General features: G+C 55.7%; 9 protein-coding genes across 9 annotated transcripts; 4 read left to right on the top strand and 5 right to left on the bottom strand.

Annotated features, from left to right (window-relative positions):
- Nucleotides 1–889: 889 nt before the first annotated feature.
- On the bottom strand, nt 890–3452 carry B0H64DRAFT_384669 (ATP-dependent RNA helicase SUB2). Its single transcript, XM_062803020.1, has 5 exons — nt 3026–3452; nt 1952–2362; nt 1537–1897; nt 1222–1479; nt 890–1168 (listed from the first exon to the last, which is right to left on the bottom strand). The coding sequence occupies exons 1-5, from the start codon at nt 3249–3251 to the stop codon at nt 1120–1122; spliced, it is 1305 nt and encodes a 434-aa protein (XP_062661812.1). The 5' UTR covers nt 3252–3452; the 3' UTR covers nt 890–1119.
- A 205-nt stretch (nt 3453–3657) lies between these two features.
- On the top strand, nt 3658–4500 carry B0H64DRAFT_71351 (RNAse P Rpr2/Rpp21/SNM1 subunit domain-containing protein). Its single transcript, XM_062808658.1, has one exon. It carries the CDS (start codon nt 3795–3797, stop codon nt 4302–4304), a length of 510 nt encoding a protein of 169 aa, XP_062661813.1. The 5' UTR covers nt 3658–3794; the 3' UTR covers nt 4305–4500.
- B0H64DRAFT_71350 (DASH complex subunit Hsk3 like-domain-containing protein) lies at nt 4501–5315 on the bottom strand. The gene is made up of 3 exons (XM_062808657.1): nt 5050–5315; nt 4806–4927; nt 4501–4758 (listed from the first exon to the last, which is right to left on the bottom strand). The coding sequence occupies exons 1-3, from the start codon at nt 5131–5133 to the stop codon at nt 4698–4700; spliced, it is 267 nt and encodes an 88-aa protein (XP_062661814.1). The 5' UTR covers nt 5134–5315; the 3' UTR covers nt 4501–4697.
- Nucleotides 5316–5463: 148 nt separating this feature from the next.
- Nucleotides 5464–8330, bottom strand: B0H64DRAFT_384676 (tRNA synthetases class I (C) catalytic domain-containing protein). Its single transcript, XM_062803021.1, has 3 exons — nt 8243–8330; nt 6853–8165; nt 5464–6799 (listed from the first exon to the last, which is right to left on the bottom strand). The coding sequence occupies exons 2-3, from the start codon at nt 8148–8150 to the stop codon at nt 5641–5643; spliced, it is 2457 nt and encodes an 818-aa protein (XP_062661815.1). The 5' UTR covers nt 8151–8165; nt 8243–8330; the 3' UTR covers nt 5464–5640.
- A 1521-nt stretch (nt 8331–9851) lies between these two features.
- On the bottom strand, nt 9852–12384 carry B0H64DRAFT_438788 (ketopantoate reductase PanE/ApbA-domain-containing protein; the record flags this gene model as incomplete). Its single annotated transcript, XM_062806378.1, has 4 exons — nt 9852–11544; nt 11595–12027; nt 12118–12158; nt 12230–12384. The coding sequence occupies 4 exons, from the start codon at nt 12382–12384 to the stop codon at nt 9852–9854; spliced, it is 2322 nt and encodes a 773-aa protein (XP_062661816.1).
- A 6397-nt stretch (nt 12385–18781) lies between these two features.
- On the top strand, nt 18782–19290 carry B0H64DRAFT_384688 (uncharacterized protein). Its single transcript, XM_062803022.1, has one exon. It carries the CDS (start codon nt 18804–18806, stop codon nt 19263–19265), a length of 462 nt encoding a protein of 153 aa, XP_062661817.1. The 5' UTR covers nt 18782–18803; the 3' UTR covers nt 19266–19290.
- A 576-nt stretch (nt 19291–19866) lies between these two features.
- On the bottom strand, nt 19867–20973 carry B0H64DRAFT_71703 (WW domain binding protein 11-domain-containing protein). The gene is made up of 2 exons (XM_062808659.1): nt 20792–20973; nt 19867–20711 (listed from the first exon to the last, which is right to left on the bottom strand). The coding sequence occupies exons 1-2, from the start codon at nt 20862–20864 to the stop codon at nt 19969–19971; spliced, it is 816 nt and encodes a 271-aa protein (XP_062661818.1). The 5' UTR covers nt 20865–20973; the 3' UTR covers nt 19867–19968.
- Nucleotides 20974–21167: 194 nt separating this feature from the next.
- B0H64DRAFT_422273 (kinase-like domain-containing protein) lies at nt 21168–24022 on the top strand. Its single transcript, XM_062805559.1, has 3 exons — nt 21168–22084; nt 22145–23183; nt 23240–24022. The coding sequence occupies exons 1-3, from the start codon at nt 21502–21504 to the stop codon at nt 23595–23597; spliced, it is 1980 nt and encodes a 659-aa protein (XP_062661819.1). The 5' UTR covers nt 21168–21501; the 3' UTR covers nt 23598–24022.
- A 937-nt stretch (nt 24023–24959) lies between these two features.
- On the top strand, nt 24960–27197 carry B0H64DRAFT_453522 (uncharacterized protein; the record flags this gene model as incomplete). The annotated part of the gene is made up of 7 exons (XM_062807242.1): nt 24960–25414; nt 25477–25702; nt 25755–25905; nt 26096–26495; nt 26570–26590; nt 26986–27020; nt 27080–27197. The coding sequence occupies exons 1-7, from the start codon at nt 25331–25333 to the stop codon at nt 27195–27197; spliced, it is 1035 nt and encodes a 344-aa protein (XP_062661820.1). The 5' UTR covers nt 24960–25330.

Consider the following 27197-nt stretch of genomic DNA (forward strand, 5'->3'; position numbering starts at 1 on the left):
ACATGATGAGGTACTCATCATGATTCACTCTGAGCCATCCTCAAGCTCCTCACCGGAATGAGCATGCGGTGACCAAGCACCCCTTCTGTGTCCAGGCCAAAAAGCCGCCACGCTCTCTCCTCACCAAGACGAGCGACCCGGCGAAGAAAACAAAAAGACCCTGACTCACGCGCCCACTTCACTCACTCACCGCTCACCGCTCACCCACAGCCAGCCAACGCAGAAGGTTAGTTACATAAAACCTCGCCGCTCACCCCATCGCGGCACAGCCCGCCAAGAGGAGACATCCATCCCCAACGGGGCACAGAACAAGTGGGCGGCTAGGCAGGTAGGCGCCCAACACAGTGGGCAGGGGGGGGGGGCAGGCAGTGAACTTCGAGGTCGGACTCGGAGCAAAGCTGCCAATGCTCTGCTCCGTAAGGTAACTCTGGCGCAGTCCGAGCTCCGGCGGCGGTTGCAGGGGGGGGATGGACGAGTTGAGGCACATCATCGTCCGAACCGGCCGCTCCGGCCCCAACATTGCCAGTAACGTAGGTGAGATAGCCCGGGAGTCACGGGACGGCGTGGCGAGGGAGGTGGAAAAAGTCGTGTATTACACTCCCCGCCGGTCTGTCTAAGCCGATAATATCCACCGACTTATCGGTCCGTGGTTGATGGATGGAGTCATCGGCCGTTGTGTCGTAGCCATCGGCTCTTGTGTCGTGGTCATCAGTTGTTGTGTTGTGACTGTTGAAGGCCAGGCCCCGTAGTCATCCGGACTCGAGGGACCGAGGATGCTGTTGAGAAAGATATGACCGCATCCGGTGCGGTGGACGCGAACATACAAGTGGACTTTTAGGCTTCCGGCTCACCAAACACAGGCATGCGTTGGTAATGTGACAACAACAAACACAGTTTAGCAACGAGAGAGACTGCATTTTCCCAGTATGAGACCATCTAGTTTTACATGACCTAGTTTAGGACCACAGGGCATCACGTTTCGGTTTTAATTCTGAGCCTGCCCACGCAATCCATGTCCGACCACCCGAGCAAAAAGGCGGTTGCCAGATAACCGACCGCAAAACAAAGGCACGACAATCGAGTCGAGAAGCCAACCCTGAAAAGAAATCGAACTTCGGCTTAAGCGGCCATATAGGTAGAGGCGTCGATGCCCTCCTTAGGGAACTCACTGGAGGGAGCGTTAGCATGTGAATGGTCGAGATACATAGGACGGGTACATACGGAAGAGCGACCTCGAAGCGCTTCTCGATTTGCTGCAGAACCTCCTTGTCCTGGTCGGTGTTCACGAAGGAGATGGCGAGACCCTTGGTACCGAAACGGCCGGCACGACCGACACGGTGCAGGTACGAGTCGGCGTCGGCGGGCAGATCATAGTTGATAGCGAGGTTGATCCGCTCGATATCGATACCACGGCCGAACACATCGGTGGCCACGCAAATGCGCTTGTTGAACTCCTTGAACTCCTTGTACCGGCGGATACTACACGGAGAGTTAGCATCACTGCTAGGCTAGACATGTGGACGGGCCGAAACATACCGCTCCTCCTGGCTGACACCAGAGTGGACAGCGATGGAGGGGAAGTTGCACTCGCGCAGAAGCTTGTCGAGCTCTGTGGCGCGAATAGTGCTCTTGACAAAGATGATGACCTGGTTGAACTGAAGCTCATCAAGCAGCTCGTTCAGCTTCCGGTTCTTCTCTCTCTCCTCGAGAGGGATGTAGTACTGCTGAAGGCCGTGGAGCGTCAACTTGGTATCTTCGTCGACATAATGCTCAGTGGGGTTCTGCATGAACTTCCGGCAAATCGGCTTGATCTCCTCGGCGAGCGTAGCAGAGAACATCATGACCTGCTTTTGCTGGGGAGTGGCCCGGAAGATCTCCTGGACATCGCGGCGCATATCTTGACAGCGTTAGCGCGGCTGTTTGTCGCCCACTGTTGGATCTAGCTACTTACCGATCTGGTCAAGCATCTTATCGCACTCGTCCAGGACGAACATGCGGACGTTTCCGAGCCGCAGGTGCTTGTCACGAACAAGGGCGTTGAGACGACCAGGCGTGCCGACAATGATGTGGGGGTGCGTTTCCTTGTTCTTCAGGACCTCGGCGTCCTTCTGGATGGGTGTGCCACCGTAGAACACGCCAGTCTTGATGTCAGGCATGTACTTGCTGAAACGGTTGTACTCGTTTCGGATCTGGAAGGCCAGTTCACGGGTATGGCACATAACCAAGACCGAGCACTCTCCGGCGACCGGCTCAACTTGCTGAAGGGTGGTGAGCACGAAGACGGCCGTTTTACCGAGACCAGACTTGGCTTGGCAGATAATGTCGCCGCCAAGCATGGCCTGCGGAATGCATGTCTGTTGAACTGTAGTCGGGGACCGCATTAGAATCGGGGTTTGCAAACGTGGTAGGGACGGCGGACGGGGTGTTTCAGGAAGCATGGGCCCGTCCATCATCGCAGCAGAAAAAAAGAATGGCAGCTGTCCTCCGCAGTCCCCTCGCTTCCCAATCTCCTAGCTCTTTCAACCACCAGCCGAGCAGTGCGCGCAGTGTGATGTGTGACCGCCACTCATGGCGCCATCACAGATCCTCGCCGACTACCTCGGGTAGTCAGCGGCATTGAGTCAAGGAACAGTGTCCCATAATAAGAGTCCCGCGATGAGTTCGGCGCATGGAGCCCGGAAGCAACCATCAAGCGACCTCACCGTTTCCCATAATGCCGACTCAATCAATCCGAGCACGATGATAGCCATCATCTGCAAGGGTTTTGCGTGCGCCAGTGCTCAGCGGCGCCCCAGGAGGATTGCCTATCCTCGGGGACAGGAAGGCGGGACGGCCGGATGGCCGGCGGCGATGACCAAACACCATTATTCCCTTGTTGCGCGCTGCGCCGACAACAGATTCCGCTCCCCGACAACTCTTGCTTCGCGTAGCTTTTGCTTGTTTTCTTGCTTGCGTGATGGACGGACCCGTGGGAAGGGCAGGAGGGATAAACGATAAGCTGGGGATGAAACTTGTCAGGACTAACCCTCCGACGGATGCTCGAAGCCGCAGTCGGCGATGGCGCGAAGAAGCTCGGGCTTCAAGAGGAAGTCGCGGAAACCGGTCGAGTGGATGCCGACATAGGAACCCTTCTTGTCGACATTCTGTGCAGCAGCGGTGCCATCGCCCTTCTTGCCGTTTGAGGCCGGAGCGGCGGTCTCATTGTTCAGCTCGTCGTCGGAGTAATCGATGAGATCCTCTTCGCCAGACATGTTGGGCGACTTTGGTGCTGGAAGCTGACGCGACTGGTCGGGAAAAACAAAGAAATGGGTCGAGGAAATTGACTTGGCGATGCGTCCTAGTAAAATCAATTACCAGGTGAGAGTACGAGGAGATGTTATCGTGGTTGTGCGCCGAGTATGAGTTCGGCCTTTCTGATGTCGGTGGAATGTGGTGATGGGAAGTGAAAGGCAAGGGAGAGGAGAAAGCGAAATCGACCTCCAAGTCGGCAAAGGCACAGCCTCAAAACCTGACTGCGATCAGCTCTCTAACCTGTTGTGGCTTAGCTTGGCGGCCGGCGACTGAGATGTGGGGCAAATGTTGCACAGACCACCTGGTTTTGTATTTTTATGTGTGCAGCCGTGCTTGTGCTTGTGCTTGTGCTTTGTGACTTTGTGACTCGAGAGTTTCTGGCCAACAAAGAAAGCTCGTGCTTGTGAGCAACCTAATTACGTATAAAAGAATACGTACATTCGCCTAGACTCGCCTAGACTCGCCACCCAACAATTGTATTTGACTTGCAGTTTCGTGCGATCATGGCAAAGGGAAAAGCCGGCGGCGGGGTGCAGAACAGGGCCATCTACTCGCGCATTTCGTTCCTTCAACAAGCAGCCATCGCTCTTTCTGCGATCCCGCACTCACCCGCGGACTCGGACACACCCTCCACCACCAATCATCTTTCTTCCACCGAAGTCATAACCCGTGACACTGGCTCTGTAAAGGCTCTCAATGGCATGAGCAGGAGGTTGGCGACCGATTTACGAGCCGTCTCCCTCAAGACCAGGATCCGCCTTAAGCCGGCAGTCAAGCAGAGCATTTGCAAGTTCTGCGACTCAACGCTCATTGACGGGCAGTCTTGCACTTCGGAAATTGAAAACATAAGCAAGGGGGCGAAGAAGCCATGGGCTGATGTTCTGGTTCGCAAATGTCACACGTGTGGAAGGGCAAGGAGATACCCGCTTAGCGCAACTAGACCGAAGCGGAAGACAGAACGGGAGCTTGACAAAAGCAGCAGTCATCCGCAAATAAAAAACCAAGAAGGTTAATGCCGTCTCAAACATCAAACATCAATTTCCCGCAGTCTTAATCTCATTATTCGGCTGGGCGGTGTTGGCACTCGCGAGGAGCAGGGTATGGCCAGAACGACGCCGCTATCGAAGGAACTGCACTGCTGTGGCCGCTGAACTCTAACCCATACCACGATCTGGGGTCGCTCCCAACCCGCCCCGAAAACTCCTGCCGACAACCCCAAGAGTCTCGCTCTCGGAGGATGGCTGACCTATCGTCTTGGTATCGAGGACTATTGGGGTTGCGGCCCAGCATGGTCATATGGCCTCGCTCGCGTCATGAGCGACCGCCACAAAGCCACCCCTATACTCGAACAGTGCGGCTGCGCTGCATATTCTCTCACAAAGGATCTCATCCCCAGGGAACATTGTCTAGTTGCCCTGCTGCTGTTGGACAGATTCTTCTCCGAGGACCTTGCTGGCAGCCATGAGCCTGCCGAGGTTAACCATGGTTCAAAGCCAAAACGAACGGTGACTTACATCCCGGCATGCCAACTCCCCAAACCGCGCATAGACTCGGCCTGGACGCTCGTCATGCGCAATAAGTTTTCCGTATCGGCCAGGTTCGTGGAGAGCCGAGCCAGTTGCGCCTGAAGCTGGGCCTGGAAACCGAAGGGTGATCGTTAGTCCCTAGCAATTTTCGGCTGCTTGTTTCGAACAACCATCACAAAATGCAGGTCATGCAAGAGTAAAAGAGGCAAGAAATCAGTGCAGTCAAACATACCAGCTGTCGGGCTTTCACGGCGCCTCCTGATGGTGCCATAGACTGGCGCGATGTTGTGTTTGTGTTAAAGTTGCGCGTCGCCATGGTCAAGCAATGAATGGCGTTGGGTTCTGAAATACGTCCTCAAATGGGCGTCAAGAAACAACCGGCCGAATTCGAAGCTGTCTCGGGGGCATTTGTTTCGGCGTATGATGGAGTTAACGCAGTAGTTCGTCACGAACTGTTCAAATTGTTTGTTCCAAGGTCGTCGAATTTGGAGAGCGGGGTGGGCCGCCTTGATTCTTGATTGGTGGAGGGTCAACCGACGACGCAATGGCAACCGTGTAAGTGGCCGTGACTCGGGAGTAAACAAACACATGATCAAGCATATATAGTTCAACAGTACCGCCACCGGCGTTAGGCATCGCATACCCCTCGCTCAACCAGAGGGTCCAGCGTTAATGGGCCCCCGAGTTTCACACTTCTAAAGCATACTGGACCTAGGTATTCACATAACGCTTCTTCCTTTCCTACCTGTAGCTATCTCATCAATAACACGTCGTTGCGGGTCACCTTGACCCGAGAATAGAGACAATGCCCAATGCCCCTTTTCTACGCCGCCTGCTGCATCGCCAACCATTCCTCGTGCCTCTTCTTCTGTTTCTCCCACTCCTTGACCAGCTTCTTCCGCCTATTCTTAGACACAACATTCCCCGCTGCATCCACAGTCGGGATGCCGTCTTCATCCCATTCCGAATATTCGGCCGAGGCCTTGAACATCAGTAGGGGATCGACCCTGGCGCGCTCGCACATCTCCTTCTCCGCCTCAGCCTCCCTAGCCTCCTGCTCCAGCTTGGCCTTGGCTTTAGCAGCGCCAGCAGATTCTTGCTCCGCGCGCGCCTCTACGAGCAACTTATCCAAGGGTCGTACTAGAGCAGGTTGGGGGCTGTTGCGGTCCTCGAGATAGATGCCGAGGTTCCAGAGATGTACATCGCGGAGCTGGTCGCACAGGGCGAGGAGGTCTTTGGCGGGCGCTTGCTGGGCCGTGAGGGCTGTGATGTCGCTGCAGAACCGATGCAGCACCTGATGGTATGGTTCCTTGGAGGACTCGATGACTGGCGTTGGCGCCGCAGTCGAAATCTCGACGGCGAGCTTCGCTATGGCTGCGTGATCGACCGAGCCGGCACAGGCCAGGGTCCGAACCTTGTCGCGTAAGTGCGATGCAGGGTAGACATAGGGTTTTGCTGGCGCGGGAATGTCGAGACCCGACCACCCTATGCGGTCTGGGTTGTTAAGATCCCCTTCGGGATCCAGACCAAAGATGGTGGTGATGCGTGTTACCCACCGGGCGAGCAAGATGATTGTCTGATCGGAGAGTGCCTCTGCCGAGTTGGACTCGGTAACAAGATCAGATAGGATTCTCATGACAGCGGAGGTGTTGGAAGAATCGCGAAGAGCTGCGTCGACATCGACTTTTGCCTTCTCCAGTGCGTTCAGTAATTGTTGGTCTGCCGCGCTAGGCTCTTGCCTCGTAGTCATGGGATGTGAACTATGTTTCCAGATGTCCAAGCTTTTCAAGAAGAAGTTGTTGAGCTTGCCCTCCCAGCCGACGACGGCCTTCATGAGCTCGTCTGTTACTTCAATACCATCCTGCCGAGGCATGAGGAGGAAGCATATCCGGAGAGAGCGTGCAGTCCACTCGCTCTGGGAAAGAACAGACCGGATAGTGGTATAGTTCTTGAGGCTCTTGCTCATTTTCAAGCCTCGAATCCTGTGGTCAATTAGCGGCCTTGTACGACGAAGCCGGTGTTGGAAAGCTTTTACCTCAGTTGCCCCATGTGAATAAAGTAATTTGTCCACTGAACCTGGCAGCCTGGAGTCGACCAGTAAGCTTCCGATTGTGCGAGTTCGTTATCGTGATGAGGGAAACGAAGATCGACGCCTCCGGAATGGATATCGATCGACTTCCCAATCACTTCGGAGGCCATTGCAGAGCATTCGATATGCCAGCCTGGCCGCCCGTGACCCCATGGGCTTGGCCATGCTGGCTCGCCCGGCTTGCTAGCTTTCCACAGCGCAAAATGGCTCTCGCTCCGCTTCATTGACTTTCCCTTGGACAGTGAACCCTCACCATCGGCTTGGAGGGAACGGTCGTTCTTGTTCCACGGTTCTAACCGGGAGTAGCTGTGGCCGGCTTTCTCGAACGAGTCGATATCAAAATAAACGGAGCCGTCAGGGGTAGCATAGCCGAAACCGTTCGTTACAATCTTCTCAACAAAGTGAACGATCTGAGGGAGATGCTCGGTCACACGAGTCAGCTTGTCGGGAGCCAGAACGTTGAGCGCATCCATGTCCTCGAAGAAGCGGCGTTCGAATTTCTGGGTTAGCTCCAGGTATATCTCGTAGTTGTTGGAGTCCATCTCGGCGCCATGCAACACATCGAGATATGGGAGCAAAACATCGGTTGCCTTGGCGAAGAATTCAGGCAGCGTTCCCGGAGCTTGCAGGGCCTCGGCAGCAGACTTTGCTGTTCCAATGTGTGCTCTCAGCAGCAAATCGGCAACAGTAAGAGCCTGGCCTTGTTGTGCTGTCGTGGCGTCGGCTAGAGGGCGAGGTTTTACATTTTCCTCGTATGCCTTGTCTGCTTCCTCGGAAAAGTTCTCTGGGCTCGTATCCGAGGGCAGGGACGGAAGGTTCTTGCCAATGTAGTGCTGGAATGCGGCTTTGGTCTCAGCCAGAACTGAATCGCTCACTGAGTTGTCTTCGGCGGCATGCTGTTGCTTGAAACGCGCGAGCAGGTACTGCTGGCGACCTTTGAGGATGATCTTGTCGTCGATATCGGTCGTATTCATAACGAACTTGACACTAAAACCGAAGTAATCCTTCATGATGCGGCGGATGATGTCGGTCGAGACGTAATTCTTTGCATGGCCCAAATGCGCATCTTCGTACACCGTCGGACCACAGGCGTACCACGTCACCACCTTTCCTGTCGGGTCGACTGGGACAAAGTCATCTTTGGTCCTCGTTAAACTGTTATAGATCTTGAGCTGGGGTATCTGGGCGTTGGGTTGGGCCCGGGGGGGAACCCATGGCGGCTGTTTGCGACCGTCAGAAGCCATGCTACGTGCGCTTGACTGTTTGAGATTGTCAGTGTTAGAGGGTGAAAAGAGCTAACTCGGCTTAAAGACGGGGAGGAGTTGAAGTTACCTACCTACTTGGCCGATTATGCTTCAGCTGCTGTGTTTGGCAGATTGAGTGCAGGAATGACTCACTCGGGCTTGTAATGGATGATGAGAGTAATGCGAGTAACGCGGGTTGTGACATGCAATGTGAACTCAATGCACTGTGTCGACCAACAGCCAAGGGCTGAGTTGCTGTGTTATGTCGTTGGTGGGATGACTCCCTGTTTTGGTTCCAGGGACGTGGCTGGGTCGAAAGCTCGTCGAAGTCGTTGGCAGGTATGAGTCCTAGTTTGTACAGGGGGGTTTTCGTTAAAAGAACTCCTGTACCACGCCGACAGGACATCCTGGAATGATGGTCTTTGTTGACTTTCGGGTCGCATAGGTAGGAACCCCGTGCCCATGCCCGGCGACCGCAAGTCTAAAGGAGGGCATGACGATGGCAAAATTGCGCTAGATGCCCTAATAAGTCATAGAGAGAAAAATAAAGAGTATGCAACTGTCGGGTGTAATAGAAGGAAACAGGCGTTGACCAAGCGCGGTGTCGAGATTCAACGGCTAGCCACCTCGTGCTGCCCGTCCATGTGAATCAACACCTCTCCTTCGCCCCCGAGGACTCCCTGACCACCATGTATACCACAACTTCACTCGTGTTCCATCGTTGCGTATACTAGATCATGAATCTGCCTCACCCTTTGAACTGGCCAACGGAGACGTCTCTTGATACCCCCCCGGGGAGACCAACACGACATCACCACAAGCAACCGTCACCGAAATTAGGCCAGGGCAAGTAGCACAATAGACATATCCCCAAGCCCTTCACGTTCTCCGCCACCCAGGAGCTGCAATAAACCACGTATGTATGTATGTATATGTCGTCATGGATGGATGATATTACCACAAAAACAATAGGCGTCCGTCCGTACAAACGGATATTCCCAGCCAGAGCCATGGGCCGGTCCACAACAAAAGAAATGACAGGAAGCAAACGGCTGGTAGAGGAGAAAAAGAGAGAGAGAGATGGATCAGAAAAAAGGAAGGAATACCTATGTACTTGATACAGAAGTGACTCAAAGAGAGTCAAGCCATCGCTTTGCTAGCGCGCCCTTTGCGATCCGTTCCCTCCGCTAACCTCACCACTTCCCAACCCCAAACCCGGCCGTCAGATTTGAGCCACACACACTAAGAATTATAGAGTAGTTAGTTTACGAGTGCGCGCGCGCGCGCCGCCGACCCGGATGTCATGGATTTGATTAAGCCAAGAATTCCTCCGTCCCTCAAGCCAACTGAAGCCAAGTCAAGCCAACCCACGCCACCGTCTAAAAAAAACCCAAGATGCAACGTTTCTTCTCCTTTTTCGTGTCGTCCGCCCGGCTGTCTCCTTATAGACCAATTCTCATATGTGCGCGTGAATATGCTCGCTCCTTCTTCCAAGAGCAAGTGGATGCCGTTCGGCTGCTAGGTAGCCATGATGAATGGGTTGGGCAGTTTGAGGGTTTTATGGGAATTTGGCAACCCCATCGCTACGCCGAAGCCCTTGGTCTCATCTCGCTGTTTTGGTGGGATCGCTTGGGCGTTCTCCCAGTCTGGCTCGATAATCCCTAGAACCCAACATCGGCATGGTTCGCGGCGCGTGAGCATTTAGCGGACGCCGATCGGTGGGCGAGGACCGAGGGACTGTTGGCTGCTGTGCGCCGACGGCTCCGAGTCGAGGTTGGTGGAATCACCACTGCCCGCGCTGGCGCTCGCACTGCCGGTCAGACTTCGTGGACTCTTCGTCTTGGGTGGATGGAGGGCGCTCACCCCAGCGTGCTGCTCGACCTGCTGCGGGGCCACAACATTGCCGTGGCCCGGCGGATAGTGTGGCATTGGCTGCCGCATGCCATCCGGAGGTGATGGGCGGCCCCCACCGTTTGCTTGCGGCTGAGAGTGATACCCATTTGGCGGCGAGGGGCGCCCGCCCGGGACGCCGCCGCGCATTGACGGGCTATATGGGTTGCCAGGTGACTGGCTGACGCGCCGCGGCCCGTTGCCATTCATGCCCATGGGCGGCGGTCCTTGGTTGTACTGTAGCTCGTCAAGACGGGCAGCCGTTAGAGAATTTGCTCTGGAACCAGCGTGCATCATGCCCCGATCCACGGCCCCATATCGATTAGAGGTGAAGCCTAGCAGGGGATCATCCATGATATCCCCGTGCGTGGCTGGAACCCCAGTCATGACTTGACTCGACCGATTCCTTCCGAAACTTGGTCGAAACCTGCTACGCGGCGGCGGGCCCGTGTCCTGTTCGGGATTTCTGCGGAACTGTGCGGCAGAGCTCGGTGCTGTGCCCATTGCTTTCCGGTTCTTCCTCGAGGTAACGCTCATCATGTCGAAATTATCGGGGTCAATCATCGACGCTCCGGCCGAAGGGAGGGGATCGAAAAAGTCATCGTCCTCATCGTCGTCGTCGAAACCTCCGCCACCGGCTCGTGACGACGGAGGAGGCGGTCCTCGTCTAGGACCGGGGCCCGGAACCGGGCCCATTCCCGGGCCGGGCCGTCTCAGCCTCATTTCTTGCTCCCTAAGCGCAAGCTCCCGTTGTCGTAGCTGCAATTCTCTTTCCCTCAAGGCAATATCATGTGGGCCATAAGCGGCCTCGCCCCCTTCAGGGACGTCATCGTAGAGCATCAAATGACCGAATTCTTCCAGATCCGCACCCTCCATGGACCCCCTCCTTGACGGCAGGCGGCCGTTCGGCGGTGGACGTGGATACCCGTTTGGCGGCCCTCCATTCATTGACGGCGGCGGGGGGCGGCGCATTCCCGGGCCCGGTGGCCCCATCGATGATGCTCCCCTTGGACGTGGGCGGGGGTGCATGCCATTCCCGTTGGGCATCGGCCGAGGGGGTCCCTGAGCCGACATACGGGGGAGCGGGGAAGGAGTGGTGGAGGGAGATCCTGGCTGGACTGGCGCTGCGACCGCGGTGTCGACCTTTGGCCGGCTCCGGTTAACCAAGTTAAGGTTATGGAGGACGGGATAGAGGGCTTCAACACGCGGCACGCCGACCTTGGCGTCCTGGGATAACCTGATGGGAGACCCAAGATAGGTTTCAACTTCCATGGGTCGCCTTGCTGAGTAGTCCTGCCACATGATGTTCTCGATGGTCGACGACGCAAATTCGTTGATCGTGTTCTGCTTGAACTCGGCCGGAAATTTGCAGCCCTGAGCTTCCGCCAATGCAACCAGCTCGTCGACAATGTCAGAGACCAGTTTCGACACGCCGACCTTCTCAAGTAGCGCGGCGTAGTCGGGCGTCTCGAAAATTACCGTCAGTGGGTGAAATGCGATCGGGCTGAAACAAGTTAGGCTCCTGTCGTACGGTCAAAGAGGGAGCAAACATACCCGATAACCCGCTCGTATTGCTGCTGGCGAATGTTGGGCGACACCTTGCAGTCCACTTGGCCAGTGCTTAGTGTCATCGCCAGAGCCTGCGCCATGTCCTCCTGTATTGTCGGCGGAATGTTGGGGTTCTTGTTGGCGGCTCCAACCCACATTTCCGTCGAGCCCTTGTGCTCAAATTCGCTGCCGCTGAGCTGGGCGAGTTCGGCGCCACAAACGAGAGAGAGAACCACATTGGTCGGAAACCGCTCTTCGATTGCGGACTCGAGGCCGAGCGCGTGCGTTGTGTTCACGAGGATGCATGTGTGTTGAGGCGTAACGACGGAATCGATGACGGATGCTAGATCGTAGACGTCGGGGAGTGCTTTTATACAAAGGATAACATAGTCAAATGCGCCTTCTCGGCGAGAGGCTGCCTCCTCGGGTGTTCGTACGACTGTATGAACCTCATGTTTAGTACATGGCGCACAGGTGTATGAGGGGCCAAGGCCCAACGTGACGGCTGCGTCAGGAGGCGGCTACATACCATGCCGGGGCTTGAACCGCTCATTGCCAAAGTTGGGGGATCTGAAGAGCGAAGCAGTTAGCATAGGAAGCTTTGGGAGGGCGGCCAGTGCTCGGGAGAGGAGAAGGCATACTTGAAGGATATCCCGTATTGCGACACATGCTCAAAGCCCGTCTTCCAGACGAGGGTGACGTCGCAGGCGTTGGTCGCTTGAAGTCTCCATGACAGGAAAGCGGAAATGGGGTTGCCGCCCACTGTGGCAACGTTCATCAGCTCATAGTCCGACATGTCTAATTATGTGTATGTGAGGGTGCATATGCAGCAATTCCCCCGGCCGTCTCGGTAAGAAAAAAAAAAGAGCGTGGTGGTGACGAGGTGCACCTGGGGAAAGTTGGAATGGCGGCGGGTCGAGCGTTAAAGATGCAATGCGATGCCCACTCTTTTCGGGCACTCCATCCCCGGTGCACGCTAACTGTGGGCGGCAAGGGACACAAGAGAGAGGAGCGGAGAAATAACTAGTACAGGACCAGTTGGCACGACTTACCTGATAGGATCTTGAGTCGAGGTGTCATGGGTGCCATGACCGCCAGGTTGAGGCCCGATCCGGGATAGTGGGTCGATCAAGTTTCGAAGCTGCAAGTCTCGCAGCGATTTCCTGTGAAGCGCTCGACCGAAATGGGTAATAGTTCGGTGTTCCACCCGTGCAACCGAGTCGCTTGTGGCTTCAGCTTTCCCTCGATGAGCTTATTTTTTCCTTTTTTTCTCCTCCCCGTCTTTCTTAGTGTATCCTTTCCCGCCCCACAAGCCGCGGGTAGCGGTCTCACGGAAAAGTGTTGATCTCTGGGTGTGGGGGGTTTGTCGAGGCGGTGGTCGCGCCCGAAAGTCGCCCGCTAGGGTTGCTGATCGGAGGGTTGAAAGAACGATTGGCAAACTATCACACAAGCCAACCTTCAGCTTTGCTAAACGAGAGCGGTCGAGCTAGCCGCAGGAAGAGCTGATGTCGTGCGTGCTTCGTAGTGGCGCCGAGGACTGTCCAGCTCCTGAACCAACACGACACAACAGGAAGGCAGTCAGTGGTCAGGCTCAGACGGGAACGCAAATCCGCGGCTAACTATCGGCCAGCAGTGCAGGTAAGAAAACGAGCGTGAAGTTTCGAGGTGTGGCCGCCACAGGTCCGGGGTTCCTGGGATTCGGCAAGTTGGTTTCAGAGTGGCTGGCGGATGGGGCGCTAGTCGCTGCGACGGGAGGCGGCGGTGATAGGCCACGAGCGTTGCGATAGAACGTCTTGTACCCCCTCTGCCGCGTGCTTCGGTCTCACAATTCCACAGCCGACGGTGCCGTTCCGTGGAGGTCCAAGCTGGTGAGTTGCTGGGCGCCGGTGCAAGATGGGGATGAGCATGGAACGACGAGCAAACGAGCGAACGACGAGACGAGGGAACGGGCTTCGGCCGGACCTTTCGAGACGCTGCCAAGCGGCGTTGCCGTTGGTGCCGGGAACAAATGGGGGCCAGAACCGTCGGTGTATCCGCAACGACAGCTGAACAGGCGACCCCGTTGTTCAGGAAAAATCAAAATTGAGGATAGGGAAATGCGGGAAGACCGCAGACGTGGGAAAATGAAAGGACCGCGTCGAATGCGAGTGGAGGTTGGCAGGCTGGGAAACGCTGGCTGGGCAGCTTGTTTTGGCCCGAGACCTTGTGCTGTGTCTGCAACGGCCTACTTTGTTCCTGGGGTGCGCCTGTTGCGGTCACTGGCGAATGTCGGGCAATGGATTGGATGTTTGTGGTGGCACTGGCAGGTGGAACGGCCAGGCAGGCAGACGGATTGGAAGTGCGGGCAGTTTGGTTGGTAAAGTGGCCCGGATACGGCGTAACTAACAAAATGGATGGAAGGCACGCACGCACGCACAGCCCTGGACCTGCCGGGCCGTTCAGAGAAGCCAGGAGCAGCAACTTGGAACCGCTCTGCCGCTCAGCTCAAACAACCTGGAAGGGACAGGAGAAACCTGGAATTGGGTAGTATTATGCAGCGAGTTTGCACACCGTCTGGAGTCGAATTGAATATCTAGCACTGTCTTGGGCAAGCACGCCGCCGCGAAACTGGAACCGTTGGTAAGGTTCTTGACGTTTTCCGTATTTCGAAGGGATGGGATGGTGGAATTCGCAGGGGCAAGCACCGGATTTCAAATCTCTGGGTCCGTATTCAGAAATCCGCAGCAAATGCCTGGCTCGTACGATGCATGTCCCGCGCTAAAAATCTTGCCCGGTTCACTGGGTGGTGAGGCACTCGGAAATCCACTCGCGGGCTTCTCGATCGCTTGCTCGTTGTCCGATCCAACGGGACTTGGCCATTTGGTTCTGGGCATTTTGGGAGGCAAGGGTCCCCCGTCAGTGACGCGGTTCTCGGTGTGGCTTGGACGTTGAAGCCCACAGTTTCACCCATCGTCCAATGATGTGGGGTTGAGGTTTGTGAAAGCAAGATCCAGGGGGGGCCGAGTGCAGAAGGGAAGAGCGGAAATTTAAAGCTGCGGTTCATCGATGACAGAAGACAAAACACTTCCACTCACGCTGTCATGTTAACTAATTGTATCGTAACTGGGAAAAGTGCATAATCTTTCCACTTAAATTGGTACCCTGGAAGTTCGAGGACATTGAGGGAGTCGGCGAGCCCAAGTTGGCAAGCCACCGTAGCAGAGGCGGCGCCACACAAAAAAAACATTCCGCATCTTTGACGCCGACTGTGCGCCGTCACGCAGACTTGGTAGGTACTTAACTCCCTGTTATCAGTGAGAAGGCCCTCTTTGACCTTTTGCCTGGCAGGAGGTCCTGTCAGCCTGCAGGTTTGAATCAAGACCCTGCTCCTAGGCGCCGTTACGGCGGCGTGCAGCAGGACGGAAGCACCCGGTAATTGACGTTCTTACCAAGCAGCATGAGAAGTCGCCTTCTGGCCTGCCCCAGGATATATTCGATCCCCGATATTCCATCTCCATAACCTATTTACGTGACGGCAGGGAACGCCTTGGAATAGGGTCGCAGCGCATGTGTAAGGTTGTTGTGAAGTGGGGGCTCCAGGGGAACCAGCCCTACCATTCCAGACTTCCATCAGAACCTCAAGGCTGTCTTCCTGGGAGCCTGGCCGGGACGCGCTTGGAATTGACCTTTCATCGAACCGCGGGGCGACACGACAAAAGGTGGGGTTGCATGCCTTCGACACGCTGTCACCATCCGCTTCTTCGCGGTCGCTTTGCCTCAATCGGCTGGGCGGAATATAATTGTGCATACACTGGAAATATGTATGGGAGAATTCTGGATGTCCAGCACCGGAGCAGCGGAGGCATCCAATTGGGATAAAACGGGCAGCTCAACACGACCCACGAAAACCCAATGCCCCTTGTCGAGCTGGAGGCTCGCGCATATTTGATGACGAAGGCGGCTTGGCAGAGAGCACCTTGCAGGGGGCGCGCCTTTTCAATTGGGATGACGCAGGATGTGGAGAAGCCCCACTTGTGCCTGGCAAGCCGAGAAAAAAAAAGGAAAAAAAAGAAAAGATGCAAAAGCTTGGAGAGACAAGACGAACCACGAGCAGCCACCGAGGCCGCCCAGGTGCTTACCTAGTTGCAACTGCTTTCCATGGCAGCCCACAACGAACGTCAATCCTCCAAAGGCTACAGGTTTCCAACTGAATAATCAACGTCCCAGCAACGCTCAATTATCTTCTTCTGCAGCTACGGTCGACGCGTGAAAACCGCGGCGAGACAGCAACGAGAAGCAAGGTCGGTAACCGGATGGGAATCCGATTGACCGGTCTGTGGCGATGTAATAATGTAACCTTCGTGGAAAGGACTAGACCCCTCTCGATTGGCGCGGAGCTTTTGGAGCGTAATCACCACCACCTGTGTGATGCTCCCTCTCCGGGCTCTTTTGGCGTCGGGAGGAGGGATGTGATGTGGTATTAAATGCAGAATCTTCGACCGGAACACCCGAGAGTTAACTAGTTACACTAGTGTTGTGATGTGCACAGGGCGGTCAGTCAATGCCAACGGTCGGGATCTCCAAGTCTCGACTTTGGTTCTGTCGCGTTTGACCTTCCCCAGAGCGAGGACCGGGCGAATTAGCAGCCAGGACTCTGGACTGTCGACATCACCTGTATCCTCAACACCACACACCACCCGAACAAGCTTTTTTTTCTTTTCTTGTCCGGACATCTCGGCTTTTCGAGTGTGGTGCCGAGAAGTGCCAACCCTGTCGAGCCAGTGTTCTGCAAGGTACGGGTTCAGCAAGTCAAGGCCCGCTCGGTACAGAGTCTAGACTGCGTCGGACTGTGGATAAGTGCAATAACTGCACAGGAGGTACATATGCAGCAAGTCCGAATACGCAGTTTGCTGAAGAGGCGGATGAATTGGAACGAATTGGAACTAGAAGGTGGTACGGATGGCCCGGGCAACTAAGATTTGACTCCCAGCTTTCTTGAGGCGCAAACTTTCAGGAAGCAGCATGCAAGATCCCGCGCGTGTCCTCACACAAGGCTGGACACGGCACAACGTCAAGACGGATACGGTCTTCCCATGGCGCTGGATGGTTTCTCCATGACTACTTCGTATGTGCTGTGTCATCAGAGTTATCGGGGTCCTGTCATGAACCGGATCTCGGTTCTCTCTGTACGGAGGTATCACCAAGATGGTTGGCACAATGTCCAGAATAACACTTCTTCCGTGGGACAGACCCTCGTCCTGGGGAGCGGGAACTAACGACACTATCAGGCGAGATGTGCACCCGCTCGGCCCGCTCGACGCTGTCCGGTTGATTCCACAGGCAGAAATGGAACTGGCGGGCAAATCAAGCGGCGAGCAGTTGGTTCGATATCCCGTCTTGTTGGTTGCCAAGTTCATATATTTGACCAAGCTCTTGTCTTGTTCCCATCTCGTCGTTTGGGAAGCCAGTGAGGTGTATCGCAGTCTCGTTGTTGCATTTTCCCTTTGCCGTCTTCCCCAGCGGCCCGTGAAGTTTTGTTGGGACCGGTGAACTAGTCCGTCGTGATAGCTGCCGTGTCTCTAAGACATGTCTGTTGTCGTTGCCCGCTAGTTAATTTGATAACTCCTGTTTCCGCACAAGTCCTCCATTGAACAGAAGACTCCTCGCGCTGGCACAAATGAGCGGAGATCATCTGCAGGGAAAGCCACGTGTGAGTCCGGTGAGACTGCAAATCCGACTTCCATCATCGAAAACAGCATGATGTCTCCCGATTAAAGGATGGTTCTGGTTAGAGATGTCTCGAACCCCCTGACGGCGATGATCCCGACCCTTGTCCCGCCAAGTGCCCTTGTGCCCCCACGCTTACACGGGCTTGTCCCGGTGTGATGTGCTTTTTTTCCGCGCGCTGAAGATTCCGATCCCAAGAGGCACGAAGTTTGACAGAAAGGGCTTTCCACTTTGACCTCCTCGTGTCTCACCTGTTCCAGTCCGTTTCCTCGGACTGCCCGTTGAGAATCCACCACCTCGGGATTCGGAAGCACCGACGAAATGCATACCGAGATCCCATGCCTAAGACACAAGTAATGAAAGGCGAAGTTGCACAGCGTCGTTAAGTGATTCCAGCATGCTATGCCTAAAACCGAGGTTTCGATACACGAGAGTTCTACCTTCAGTAGTCACTGGAAGACATGTTAGCGCCTAAACATAAAAGACTAGAACTTAAGCGTGTGTTTTAACGTTGACTATGACCTCAAGATGTCAACTCTTTGTAGTTCTCTCTCAATCCCCCAGCTTCGGGCCCGAGTAGTAGCCCCTCGCAACACCACAACTTAACAACGGCAAAAGGGGGACTGCTCCGGTTGCTCGAGTTAGTTCAGTTCGAAGAAATAAGACTGGTTTTCTCTCAGCCATCCCCTCTTCCTGCTTCTCAGTCAGCCAGCTGCTGTTCGCAGATGCCTGATTATGTACAGGCTAGAGATTGGCCTTGCGACTGACCAAAATTTGGAAAACTGATGTTCCTAGGTATGTATTCTGTAAATATGTACATACATATGGCCTAGGCCTCACATAAGCCAAGGAGAGCAGCGGCTGTGGCACGGTTGGAAGGAAAGAAGCAAGCTCGCCAAACGCCACAGGGCCCAAACAGGTGCCGTATCAGAGTCTCCGACTTGACTATGAGCAAGTATCATGTTGATATATTACGGGCACCCAGCGCGGCATAGATCACACAATGCCAACCAGTACTGTCTTGAAGTCATGGTTGTCAAGTATGGCTTCGAAGCCCAAACGCATATGCCACTACGCCTTTTGAGTCGTACTTGGTAATCTATCGTTTTCGCCCTCCCACGACCCCACAGCAGCAAACACAACAGCGGGGGCACGGCAGGAAACACCCATAAACAGATAATTTCTCTTGCTTGCTCCTTATCACCCTCCAGCAACCGCGACCCAGCCACTCCATGAACATCACAATGGCGGGGTGTAGCGAGGACCGTACCAATGCTCATACCCCCTCCGCGACATCCTATACTCCGATCGTAATCCTGCCCCTAGCCGGCCTCAGCGCCGGGGCCCCTTCTGTTTATATCTTCCTCTGCGTTCCCTGCACAGCCTGACGAGGAGTACAGTCTCGCGGACCCATCCGAGGTGTTCACTTTCATGGGATAGTAGCTCGGGAGCCGGGTTCTGGAGGGGGCTCGGGGTCGGGGGGGTAAGATCGGCCCCTTTAACGCGGGCATGCTGCGTTGCGCTGCTGTTGCTGGCATGGCGTGCTTTTCTCTAGCACTTTCTGTCCCTGGTCCGATGTTGCCAGGCGAAGATTGTTCCCTTCGTTGGTCTCCGGTCGTGCTAACGGAGAGCAGCACCGGTGTGGTGGTTGGCTGTCCAGCCTGTGATACCGGTTTTAGACATACACGAGATGCTAATGAAGTCGAGAGACGCGAAGAGCGCCACGGAGCAGGCAAATATGCCCAGTCAAGCGCGGATGCCACGATTGGGGCAGTGTTCGTTGAGGGTCGTTCAGAGGTAACTTCTCTTAAGAGAGTGTCGACGCTGGCTGTGGTTGCTCGTGATCTGACGGGTTTCGTTTCGGACCCCCTTCTAGAATTATTCCCACTTGTGTTGAAGGACAAGGCGAAAAGACACGTTGGATATGGTGACCGAGCGGAAGTCCCAAGGCGGGGACAAGATCAATGCTAAAAGGAGGAAGAAGGAACGAAGGCGGTGGTGGTTATGATTATGATCATTGTAAGGTTCCAGGTTAGATTGTAGAATACACGTTCTCGCGCTGTCAAGACTATCATAACGCTTGCTGATTGACAGTGCTTCAGAGATCAGTGAGATTTGAAGCGCTGGCACAGGTTCAACCCTTGCTTCCAACACGTCACTGTGTAAAGGAGAGGATCAAAACGTGTTGAGAGCACCCTGCAGCCACCCTCAACAGCACCATTCCCGTGACTGAGTACAATAATTGCCCCAAGCACGATGCTAGCTTTCGGTCGTTGTAACCGACTCCCAAGGCTACCCTTAGATGCCTGATTCTCCAACGGCCTTGTGTCGAGCCACGCCCGCTGACCTTTGGATGCTTTGGATTCAAGCGGTCTGCCCTGGTCGGGTCGCGTACTACAGGGATGCCCCATGAATAGTAACCCGGGGCCTTCGCTGTAGGGCAGGTCGAGTTGTGGGACGGCACCGCTCATAACACGCAGCGTCTGGGACCGTTTAGCTCGTACTGCAGCCTGCCTCTCTAGCCGGGTCGTTTTTGGTTGGCAGCCACGCCAGGACCCTGGCGTTGCCAGGGAGTAGGATAAACAACGCCGAGCACAACGAGTCACAAGATCCAATCTAGTGTGTTTGGCCTTGCCAGTCCCCAACGCGCCACAAGGCGCACGATGTAGCTGGCTCAAGCTTCCTCATCCGCGACCTCTTCCATAGTCACCCGGAGGGGACCGGCGCCCTGTTCGGTCTCCATCTGCTCGGTTTGAGGCCGCGCTGGTTCCAGGCTGCGCATATAGCCTTCTCTCTCCAGCTGATCGGCTTCTTCCGGTTCCAAGAGACCGCCTTGCCCCTTGCCCTTTTCGATCTTCATCCGAACAGCCGCCGGCATGAATGCGCTCACGGCTTCCTTCCGCAAGTCTCTGACCACGGGCTGGGCCTCGTATACTGTCTTGACCTCGACGGCGGGCGCAGCGGGCTTCTCGGATTCCTGTCGTTGTTCTGCCTCTGAGGCTCGTTCCGCATTTCTCTTTGCTCGGCGCTTCGCATACCATTCGTCCAAGATCTCTTTGGGGATCGGTGGCGGTGTATCTCGTGGCATAGGTATTCTCCTGACGTCGTCGGGCACATCGCTGTCACTGCTGGACGCGTCTTCAGCGTCGCGTCTCCTTTTCCCTAATACACCATCACCCCTCTGCCCTTGCCTCGGCGGGCCACGTCCAAACTGTGGTGCTTTATCTCCTAGGGCCTCTCTTGCTTTCTTGACTGCCTTTAGGTCCTTCTCGAGAGCCTCGAGTGCTTGCTCTTCGTGCGCAGTGATCTTCCCTCCTCCCTCCTTCAAAGCCTTGAGATCGTCGATCTGCTGTTGTATTCTGGCGGGGTTGCGCTGGGCGAGCTTTTCGTTCCTCCGTGTTTGCTGTTCGGACTTGCCTGTACACCCCAAAAGTCAGCATCCCTCGACGAGCGAACGCATGGGAGAATCCAAGGGGATGATAGTGGTAAGACGATACCTTTTTTGATAGCTTTGGCCTTGTCCGCCTTGCGCTGAGCTTGCACAGGGTTATAGCCGCGTTCTTTCGCCATTGTATGCGAGGCGGGTTGTCAAGTAATTTCGCACAGAAGAGTGGGTATATTGATTGTCGTCGGCTTGGAAACGCGAGTTACACCCGTTGATTTTAATTTCGTCGCGTCGATAAGGAACTGGAGCTGGGACCCCAAGCTGCAAAATCCCGTCCCAGACCCGCTGTCAGCTGACGCCAAGTCTCTCCAAAATGCCTGGGGATCGGCGCTCCACCAGGCTGGCTTCCGCGTTTCAGGTCACCCCACAGTTCAGCTGGGTTGCTCTTCCAACCTTGCATGTTGACGTCTTTTTACCCCGCCCCCGCTCCCTACCCAATCAACCCGCCTTCCATTGTTCCTGAATCGGGCAAGACCACTGGCACGGCGCGGCTTTGGGCGCCATAATTTAAGCTCATCTCCATTGTTTGGCGCGACTTGTTGTCCTGCAGGTGATTCGAGACTCTTGACATCATCCTCTACATTTTATCACGTCGCTGGCTGCAGCATTCCCCCTCGTCCCATTCCTTCCTCACTGCCCATCAGTTTGATGCTTTGCTGCAAGTAAAGGCGGACTGCAAGCAGCAAACATCTGCATCACATTTCCCCCGTCCGCAGGTCCCAGGTTTTCTCGACTTCGTACCTTGCAGATCGCCCGAACGCCATGGCGAGCTTCATGGCCAATCTATTCCCCGGAGGGAAGCCGGACAAGACCACCGACGCGCGCCCCTCCACACCGACGCGAAACAGCTTCATCACCCCTGTCAGCACTCCACAAGGCAGCCCTAGCAAGAAGACGGTCCCTCCCGGTGCCAATGAGCTCCCCGTCGCTCTTCAGGGCATGAAAATCAACCCGCCCAGCGCTTTCGACACTCCGGTGAAGCTCAGCCGACCGCAAAGTGTTGTTGCGCCGCTATCCCCCGGGAAGAGTAACCTGCAGAGTGTCGAGGAAAGCTCGCCAACCGTCGACGACAGCATCATCCGCAAAGGAGGCATCCCCCGCACGGGTAGCCCTTTGAGAAACCAGGGACAGGAAAATACACATCCCGCACTCCCCCGAGACCCCTTCACCGAGCCGACATACCAACCCAGCCATGCCGCCGTATCGCGCCAAGAGCTGTACCAACCGAGGGACCGGCCACCACAGACCACCCGGCGATTCAACACAACTAGGGGTCTCACTGCTGAAGAACGCGAACTTCTGCAGAAGCCGGGCGTCAAACGCCTGGTCAATGTCACTCAACTCTGTAAGTTTTTGGTCAGGGAAGACTGAAAGTGCGCTCGGCCCGTACTAACTTCCATGGCAGATTTCCTGGATTACTACTTCGATCTCCTGACTTATGTTGGTTCGAGGCAGAGCCGTCTGAACGCGTTCAAGGAAGAATATCCGCCACCACCGGGAACCGATGAGGAGACGTATAACCAGATGTGGTCCAAGTACACGGGCCGAGAACGGGCCAATCTCCGCAAGAGGCGGGTGCGGCTGCGGCACGCTGACTTCCAGATCTTGACCCAGGTCGGTCAAGGCGGCTACGGCCAGGTCTTCCTCGCGCAAAAAAAGGACACGAAGGAGGTGTGTGCCCTCAAGGTCATGAGCAAGAAACTGCTTTTCAAGTTGGACGAGGTCCGACACGTCCTAACTGAACGGGACATTCTCACAACGGCCAAGAGCGACTGGCTAGTCCGCCTACTGTACTCCTTCCAGGATGACAAGAATATCTATCTTGCCATGGAATACGTACCAGGTGGAGACTTCCGCACCCTTCTCAACAACACGGGCGTGCTGTCGAACCGGCACGCGCGCTTTTACATCGCCGAGATGTTTTGTGCCGTCGATGCTCTGCATCAGTTAGGCTACATTCACCGCGATCTGAAGCCGGAGAACTTCCTGGTCGACTCTACCGGTCACGTCAAGCTCACCGACTTTGGCCTGGCGGCTGGATTCTTGGCTCCTGCTAAGATTGAGTCGATGAGGATCCGCCTGGAAAAAGCGTCTGAGACGTCGGTTCCGTTCGGCAAACCAATGGACCAGCGCACGGTTGCCGAGCGCCGGGAAGGATACCGCACCATGAGAGAGAAAGACGTGAATTACGCCAAGTCAATCGTGGGCTCGCCAGACTACATGGCCCCGGAGGTGCTGAGGGGCGAGCAGTACGACTTTACCGTCGACTACTGGAGCCTGGGCTGCATGCTCTTCGAGGCCCTTACGGGTTTCCCTCCGTTCGCGGGAGCGACTGCCGACGAGACATGGCGGAACTTGAATCATTGGCGGGAGGTTTTGAAGCGACCGGTGTGGGAAGACCCGAGCTACTTCCTGAGCAACCGGACATGGGGTTTTATCACGACGTAAGTTCTTCCCAAGCTGAGCGTTCGAAAGCGGGACGGGAAGCTGACGAATGCAGTTGCATCAACTCTCGGTCCAGGAGGTTCTCCAACATCAAGGACATTCTCAACCATCAGTACTTTGCCGAGGTCGACTGGGCCGTGTTGCGTGAGACGAAGCCGCCGTTCGTCCCGGAGCTCGACTCGGAGACGGACGCGGGCTACTTTGACGACTTCAGCAACGAGGCCGACATGGCCAAGTACAAGGAGGTGCACGACAAGCAGCAGGCGCTCGAGGGTATGGCGGAGCGCGATGACGAGATGAGCAAGGGCCTCTTCGTCGGCTTCACCTTCCGCCACCGCAAGCCGGCGACCGACGAGGGCACTCCGCGCAAGCCGATCCCCTTCGAGGATAATACCTTTGGCACTATGCTGTAGTGTCAGCAGCGGCGGTCCAAGACCGAATACCCGCAACTTGGGGGGCCTTGGGAACACCAAGGGGTAGAGGAGCCGCATGCCGGGGTATGGACGCGGGAGTTTGGGTTGGTATGATGACGGGACATTTGATGGCATAGCGGGAAGGCGGTATAGGTTGGTCACGGCGATGGCTGGAGGGTTATGTTGGGTTTCCTTTCTCGGCTCTCCGAGTTGTTACGTCGCCCTCAGAACGGCGGCTTGTTCGGCATTGTGCTTGCGTGTCACGGAGTTTCTGCTGGGGCGGGAAAGGGATAGATGGTCGCTGCGGGCGATGGTCGGCTGGGCCATTCTGATCGTCGGCGCGCGTTGGTTTTAGTGAGTGTAGAACAATTGTACCAGGTTATCATCAGTTTTACTTTGGCAAAAATGATACTCGTCTTTGACGCGTCACTAGAGACAGGCCGATCTAGGAGTTGACCATTCGTTGGCCGTAGTGTGAGACAAGATGCAGTGACACCGGAGTTCATCGAATACCTAGGTGCGTAAGGAGGTCGAGCGTCGTCATCAAGACTCGGTAGGTCGTGAAGTGATGCGCCGAAGATGGATCTTCCATCGTCGTGGCTAGAAATAGAAACTACAACCTGAATCATACGGGCTGTGATCAGGCTTGGTTACCTCGGTTGCTAAGTAAGGTCTTATCTCCCGCCAGCCCCTGAAGAGGCCTTGCTTAATCCCAACTTGCATTCTCACGCAGCGCCGAATTAAGGACATGGACGCCGTGCAACGCCCATAGCATTTTACACCATGGTTGTGATCACGAGCAACAACGGTATTGCATGAAGGGAATAACCGAAGGGTCAGGTCATGGCCGACGCTCGAGCCGGATAAACCATAGAAGAGTGTCCGAGGGCCGACTGCGGTTGGTGCGTCGGACATTCCCCAAACCGCCACCCCCAAGCGCCGGGTCTGGGGAAGGGAAAGACACAGGCATACACCTGGTGTATGGCAGAAGGCTAGCAACAAGAGGGCAAGACTCTGGTCATCTGCACACGAGAAGATGTTCAGCCCTTCCCGGCTGAAACTGCGCAGTGACTTGTTCTCTCGCCTTCCCCCCCTCTCCCAACCACGCCGCCCCTCGCCTTCGGTCCCGAATACCGATGGGTGTAGCGGGACGGCCACGGCTCGGAGGTTATGGACGGCACTAGCTACCCTGGGGTAGCCAGTCCCCTACCCAATGGGATCGATGTTTCGGCTTAGGGACAGCAGAACTGCTTGCCATCGCTCCACGACCGCTGCTTAGCGTTAACCACCCTCCGGCGGTACTACCGCCGTGTTTACATCTTAGTGGCTTCCACACGCTCAGTTACTAATAAAAGATGGTCTACGTGACAAAAGGCCGCGCGGCGAGGCACGGTGGCGCTCGTTGCCTCGCTCGGAATCCTCGAATTCCCATACCCAACCGGGGCTGCTTCGGACCGGCGGCTTCGATACGGTGTTGGACATGACTGTCATGCGCTATGTATTCAAGGCGGCTGTCTTTTGCCGTCTAGTATTTATAGTCCTCGAACAACCGGCATATCCCCCGACAATCATGTGTTGACCGATCAGCGCACAAGAGCAGCATAACACTCCGGTCCTTCGGTATCATTGTGTGCCAGATACCGGTTCGCAAAGATCTATTATATCCCCCGTTGCTGCCTCCTAGACTCTCTCTTAAGAGGTCTTTTCTGCACATTGTCAGCCCACGTTTCAACATGAAGAACATAGTCATATCCGCATTCCTCGGCCACGCGGCACTCGCTCATGCCCAATGGTGGGATGGTGCCCCTGACTGTGCCGTTTGTCCTCCCCCGTCCCATCACTCTTATCACTTGTCAGTTGTCTAACCTTTTCGGAATAGCATGACTGCTTCTCCTCCTGGTGGTCTTCTTCTACCGCCTGGCCGGCGCCCACCAGCTACTGCTCGGCCAGCCAGGGCGCCTCCGTCTCAAGCTGCCTCAAGGAAGCCTGCTCGGCCACGCCCACTGCCGTGACCTCCTACAGCTCGCTGTCCTCCTCCCTCTGCTCCCAGTGGTCCTCATGCAGCTCGGCCGGCTCCACAGGCGTGTATACCATCTCTGCGCCAGGTACATCGACCTTTTCCTGTACAAGGATGTAGTAAACTAACACCATCCGCAGCTTTTACCGGTAACTGGAACGGCCCCGGAAACTGGGGTGGCCGTCACCGTGGCGACAACGATGATGGCGATGACAAAAATGACGACAACGACGACAACCGGGACTGGGACCATGACTGGGACAACGACGGCACCGATGACCGTGACCAATGGTAAGTCAAGTCTTGTATCCCCACTCCCTTTCCCCCTTCCCTTTCCCCCTTTCACTCTCCAAGCCTACCATATCCCCTATCTCCCAACCGCCCCCCACCATCTCCCTACCCACCCTATCCCACTTATCCCCCTTATCCCCCTTACCCCCCCCCAAGAAACGCAACTAACCCTCCCCCTCCCCCTCCACAGGGATCAATGGACGCGCACCTGGCCCGGCGGCAGCTACACGGTAACCGGCTGCGAGTGGAACGGCAACGTATGGGCGGGCGGGCCGGGCGGGTGCGGACCGGGCGGCGCCGGCGGTTCGCCCTGGGGCCCCTGGGGCCGCGGCTGGACGTGGAGCACCGTCACCCAGACGGTCACGCGCGTCGCCACCGTCACCGACTCTGCGGGCGCGACTGCGCTTTCTACGAGTGTGGGTTTGGCGGCGGTCGCGCTGGCTGCGAGTGGCGATGTCACGAGTACGAGCGTTATTGGCGCGGCGGAGACGGGGGGTGGTGGTGATGGGGATGGGGAGGGTGGTGATGGTGATGGGGGGAGTGCGAACCCGACTGGTGGGGCGGAGGGGGCGGCGGGGAGGAATGAGGTGGTGGGTGTGAAGGTTATGGGGGCCGTACTGGCTGGTGTGGTTGGTGTTGCTGCGTGGCTTTGAGTTAGGGGTAGGGTGTTGTTGTGGTGGTGATGGTGAGTTTTGTTTGGTGCGATTCAGGGGTTTTGAGTTGGTGAGGAGGACTGCGTTTCGTTAATGGCCACGTCTGAGTCTGGCTTATATGGGAGTTTGAAATTGGACACTCGTTGATAGCCCGTAGACTTTAACGATTTCATGACGACCTTCTGAGGGAGTGTTTGATACTAGCGTTTGCAAGTTCGCTTCGAGGAGGTGTTGGAGACGATAGCATGGAAGATGGAGAGGGGGCGGTTGGACCGTTGAAGCATACCTGGGATGGATATCATAACGAAGAACGCGTCTAGTCAACTCAGGCCCATTTCTTGACCAAATTAACCTAAAGTGTTGAATCAAACATGAAGGATTTACAAGGCTACGTCCCTAACGGCTTGAAAACAAACACTATAACCAGAGACAAGCCCGGACCCGCGATCACAGCATAACGAGGTCTGTCATGTTTGCTTGGTGGCTTTTAGTTCTAAGAGAGGCATACCTTTCAGGTTCAGACTTGGCTTTGTGGTTGAGACAGTCGCCATGGAGTTTTACACAGGAGGGACATGGCTTCCCACCACCTACGCAACCATTCTACAGTCCGCCAAGGGCAAGGACTACACGAGTGTCTAA

This window comes from Chaetomium fimeti, assembly GCF_033439085.1.
Source record: "Chaetomium fimeti strain CBS 168.71 chromosome Unknown B0H64scaffold_2, whole genome shotgun sequence".
Classification (NCBI taxonomy): Eukaryota; Fungi; Ascomycota; class Sordariomycetes; order Sordariales; family Chaetomiaceae; genus Chaetomium; species Chaetomium fimeti.

Bases quoted from the DNA above. Each gene is read 5' to 3' on its own strand.
- B0H64DRAFT_384669 (XM_062803020.1), bottom strand. From the start codon at position 3,251: ATGTCTGGCGAAGAGGATCTCATCGATTACTCCGACGACGAGCTGAAC. The intron at 1,898-1,951 runs GTAAGTAGCTAG...AACGCTGTCAAG, and splicing joins TAAGATGCTTGACCAGATCG to ATATGCGCCGCGATGTCCAG. The intron at 1,480-1,536 runs GTATGTTTCGGC...CTCTCCGTGTAG, and splicing joins GGTGTCAGCCAGGAGGAGCG to TATCCGCCGGTACAAGGAGT.
- B0H64DRAFT_71351 (XM_062808658.1), top strand. From the start codon at position 3,795: ATGGCAAAGGGAAAAGCCGGCGGCGGGGTGCAGAACAGGGCCATCTAC.
- B0H64DRAFT_71350 (XM_062808657.1), bottom strand. From the start codon at position 5,133: ATGGCGACGCGCAACTTTAACACAAACACAACATCGCGCCAGTCTATG. The intron at 4,928-5,049 runs GTATGTTTGACT...TTCGGTTTCCAG, and splicing joins CCGTGAAAGCCCGACAGCTG to GCCCAGCTTCAGGCGCAACT. The intron at 4,759-4,805 runs GTAAGTCACCGT...TAACCTCGGCAG, and splicing joins GGGAGTTGGCATGCCGGGAT to GCTCATGGCTGCCAGCAAGG.
- B0H64DRAFT_384676 (XM_062803021.1), bottom strand. From the start codon at position 8,150: ATGGCTTCTGACGGTCGCAAACAGCCGCCATGGGTTCCCCCCCGGGCC. The intron at 6,800-6,852 runs GTAAAAGCTTTC...AATTGACCACAG, and splicing joins ATTCACATGGGGCAACTGAG to GATTCGAGGCTTGAAAATGA.
- B0H64DRAFT_384688 (XM_062803022.1), top strand. From the start codon at position 18,804: ATGCTGCGTTGCGCTGCTGTTGCTGGCATGGCGTGCTTTTCTCTAGCA.
- B0H64DRAFT_71703 (XM_062808659.1), bottom strand. From the start codon at position 20,864: ATGGCGAAAGAACGCGGCTATAACCCTGTGCAAGCTCAGCGCAAGGCG. The intron at 20,712-20,791 runs GTATCGTCTTAC...TGGGGTGTACAG, and splicing joins GGCCAAAGCTATCAAAAAAG to GCAAGTCCGAACAGCAAACA.
- B0H64DRAFT_422273 (XM_062805559.1), top strand. From the start codon at position 21,502: ATGGCGAGCTTCATGGCCAATCTATTCCCCGGAGGGAAGCCGGACAAG. The intron at 22,085-22,144 runs GTAAGTTTTTGG...CTTCCATGGCAG, and splicing joins GGTCAATGTCACTCAACTCT to ATTTCCTGGATTACTACTTC. The intron at 23,184-23,239 runs GTAAGTTCTTCC...TGACGAATGCAG, and splicing joins ACATGGGGTTTTATCACGAC to TTGCATCAACTCTCGGTCCA.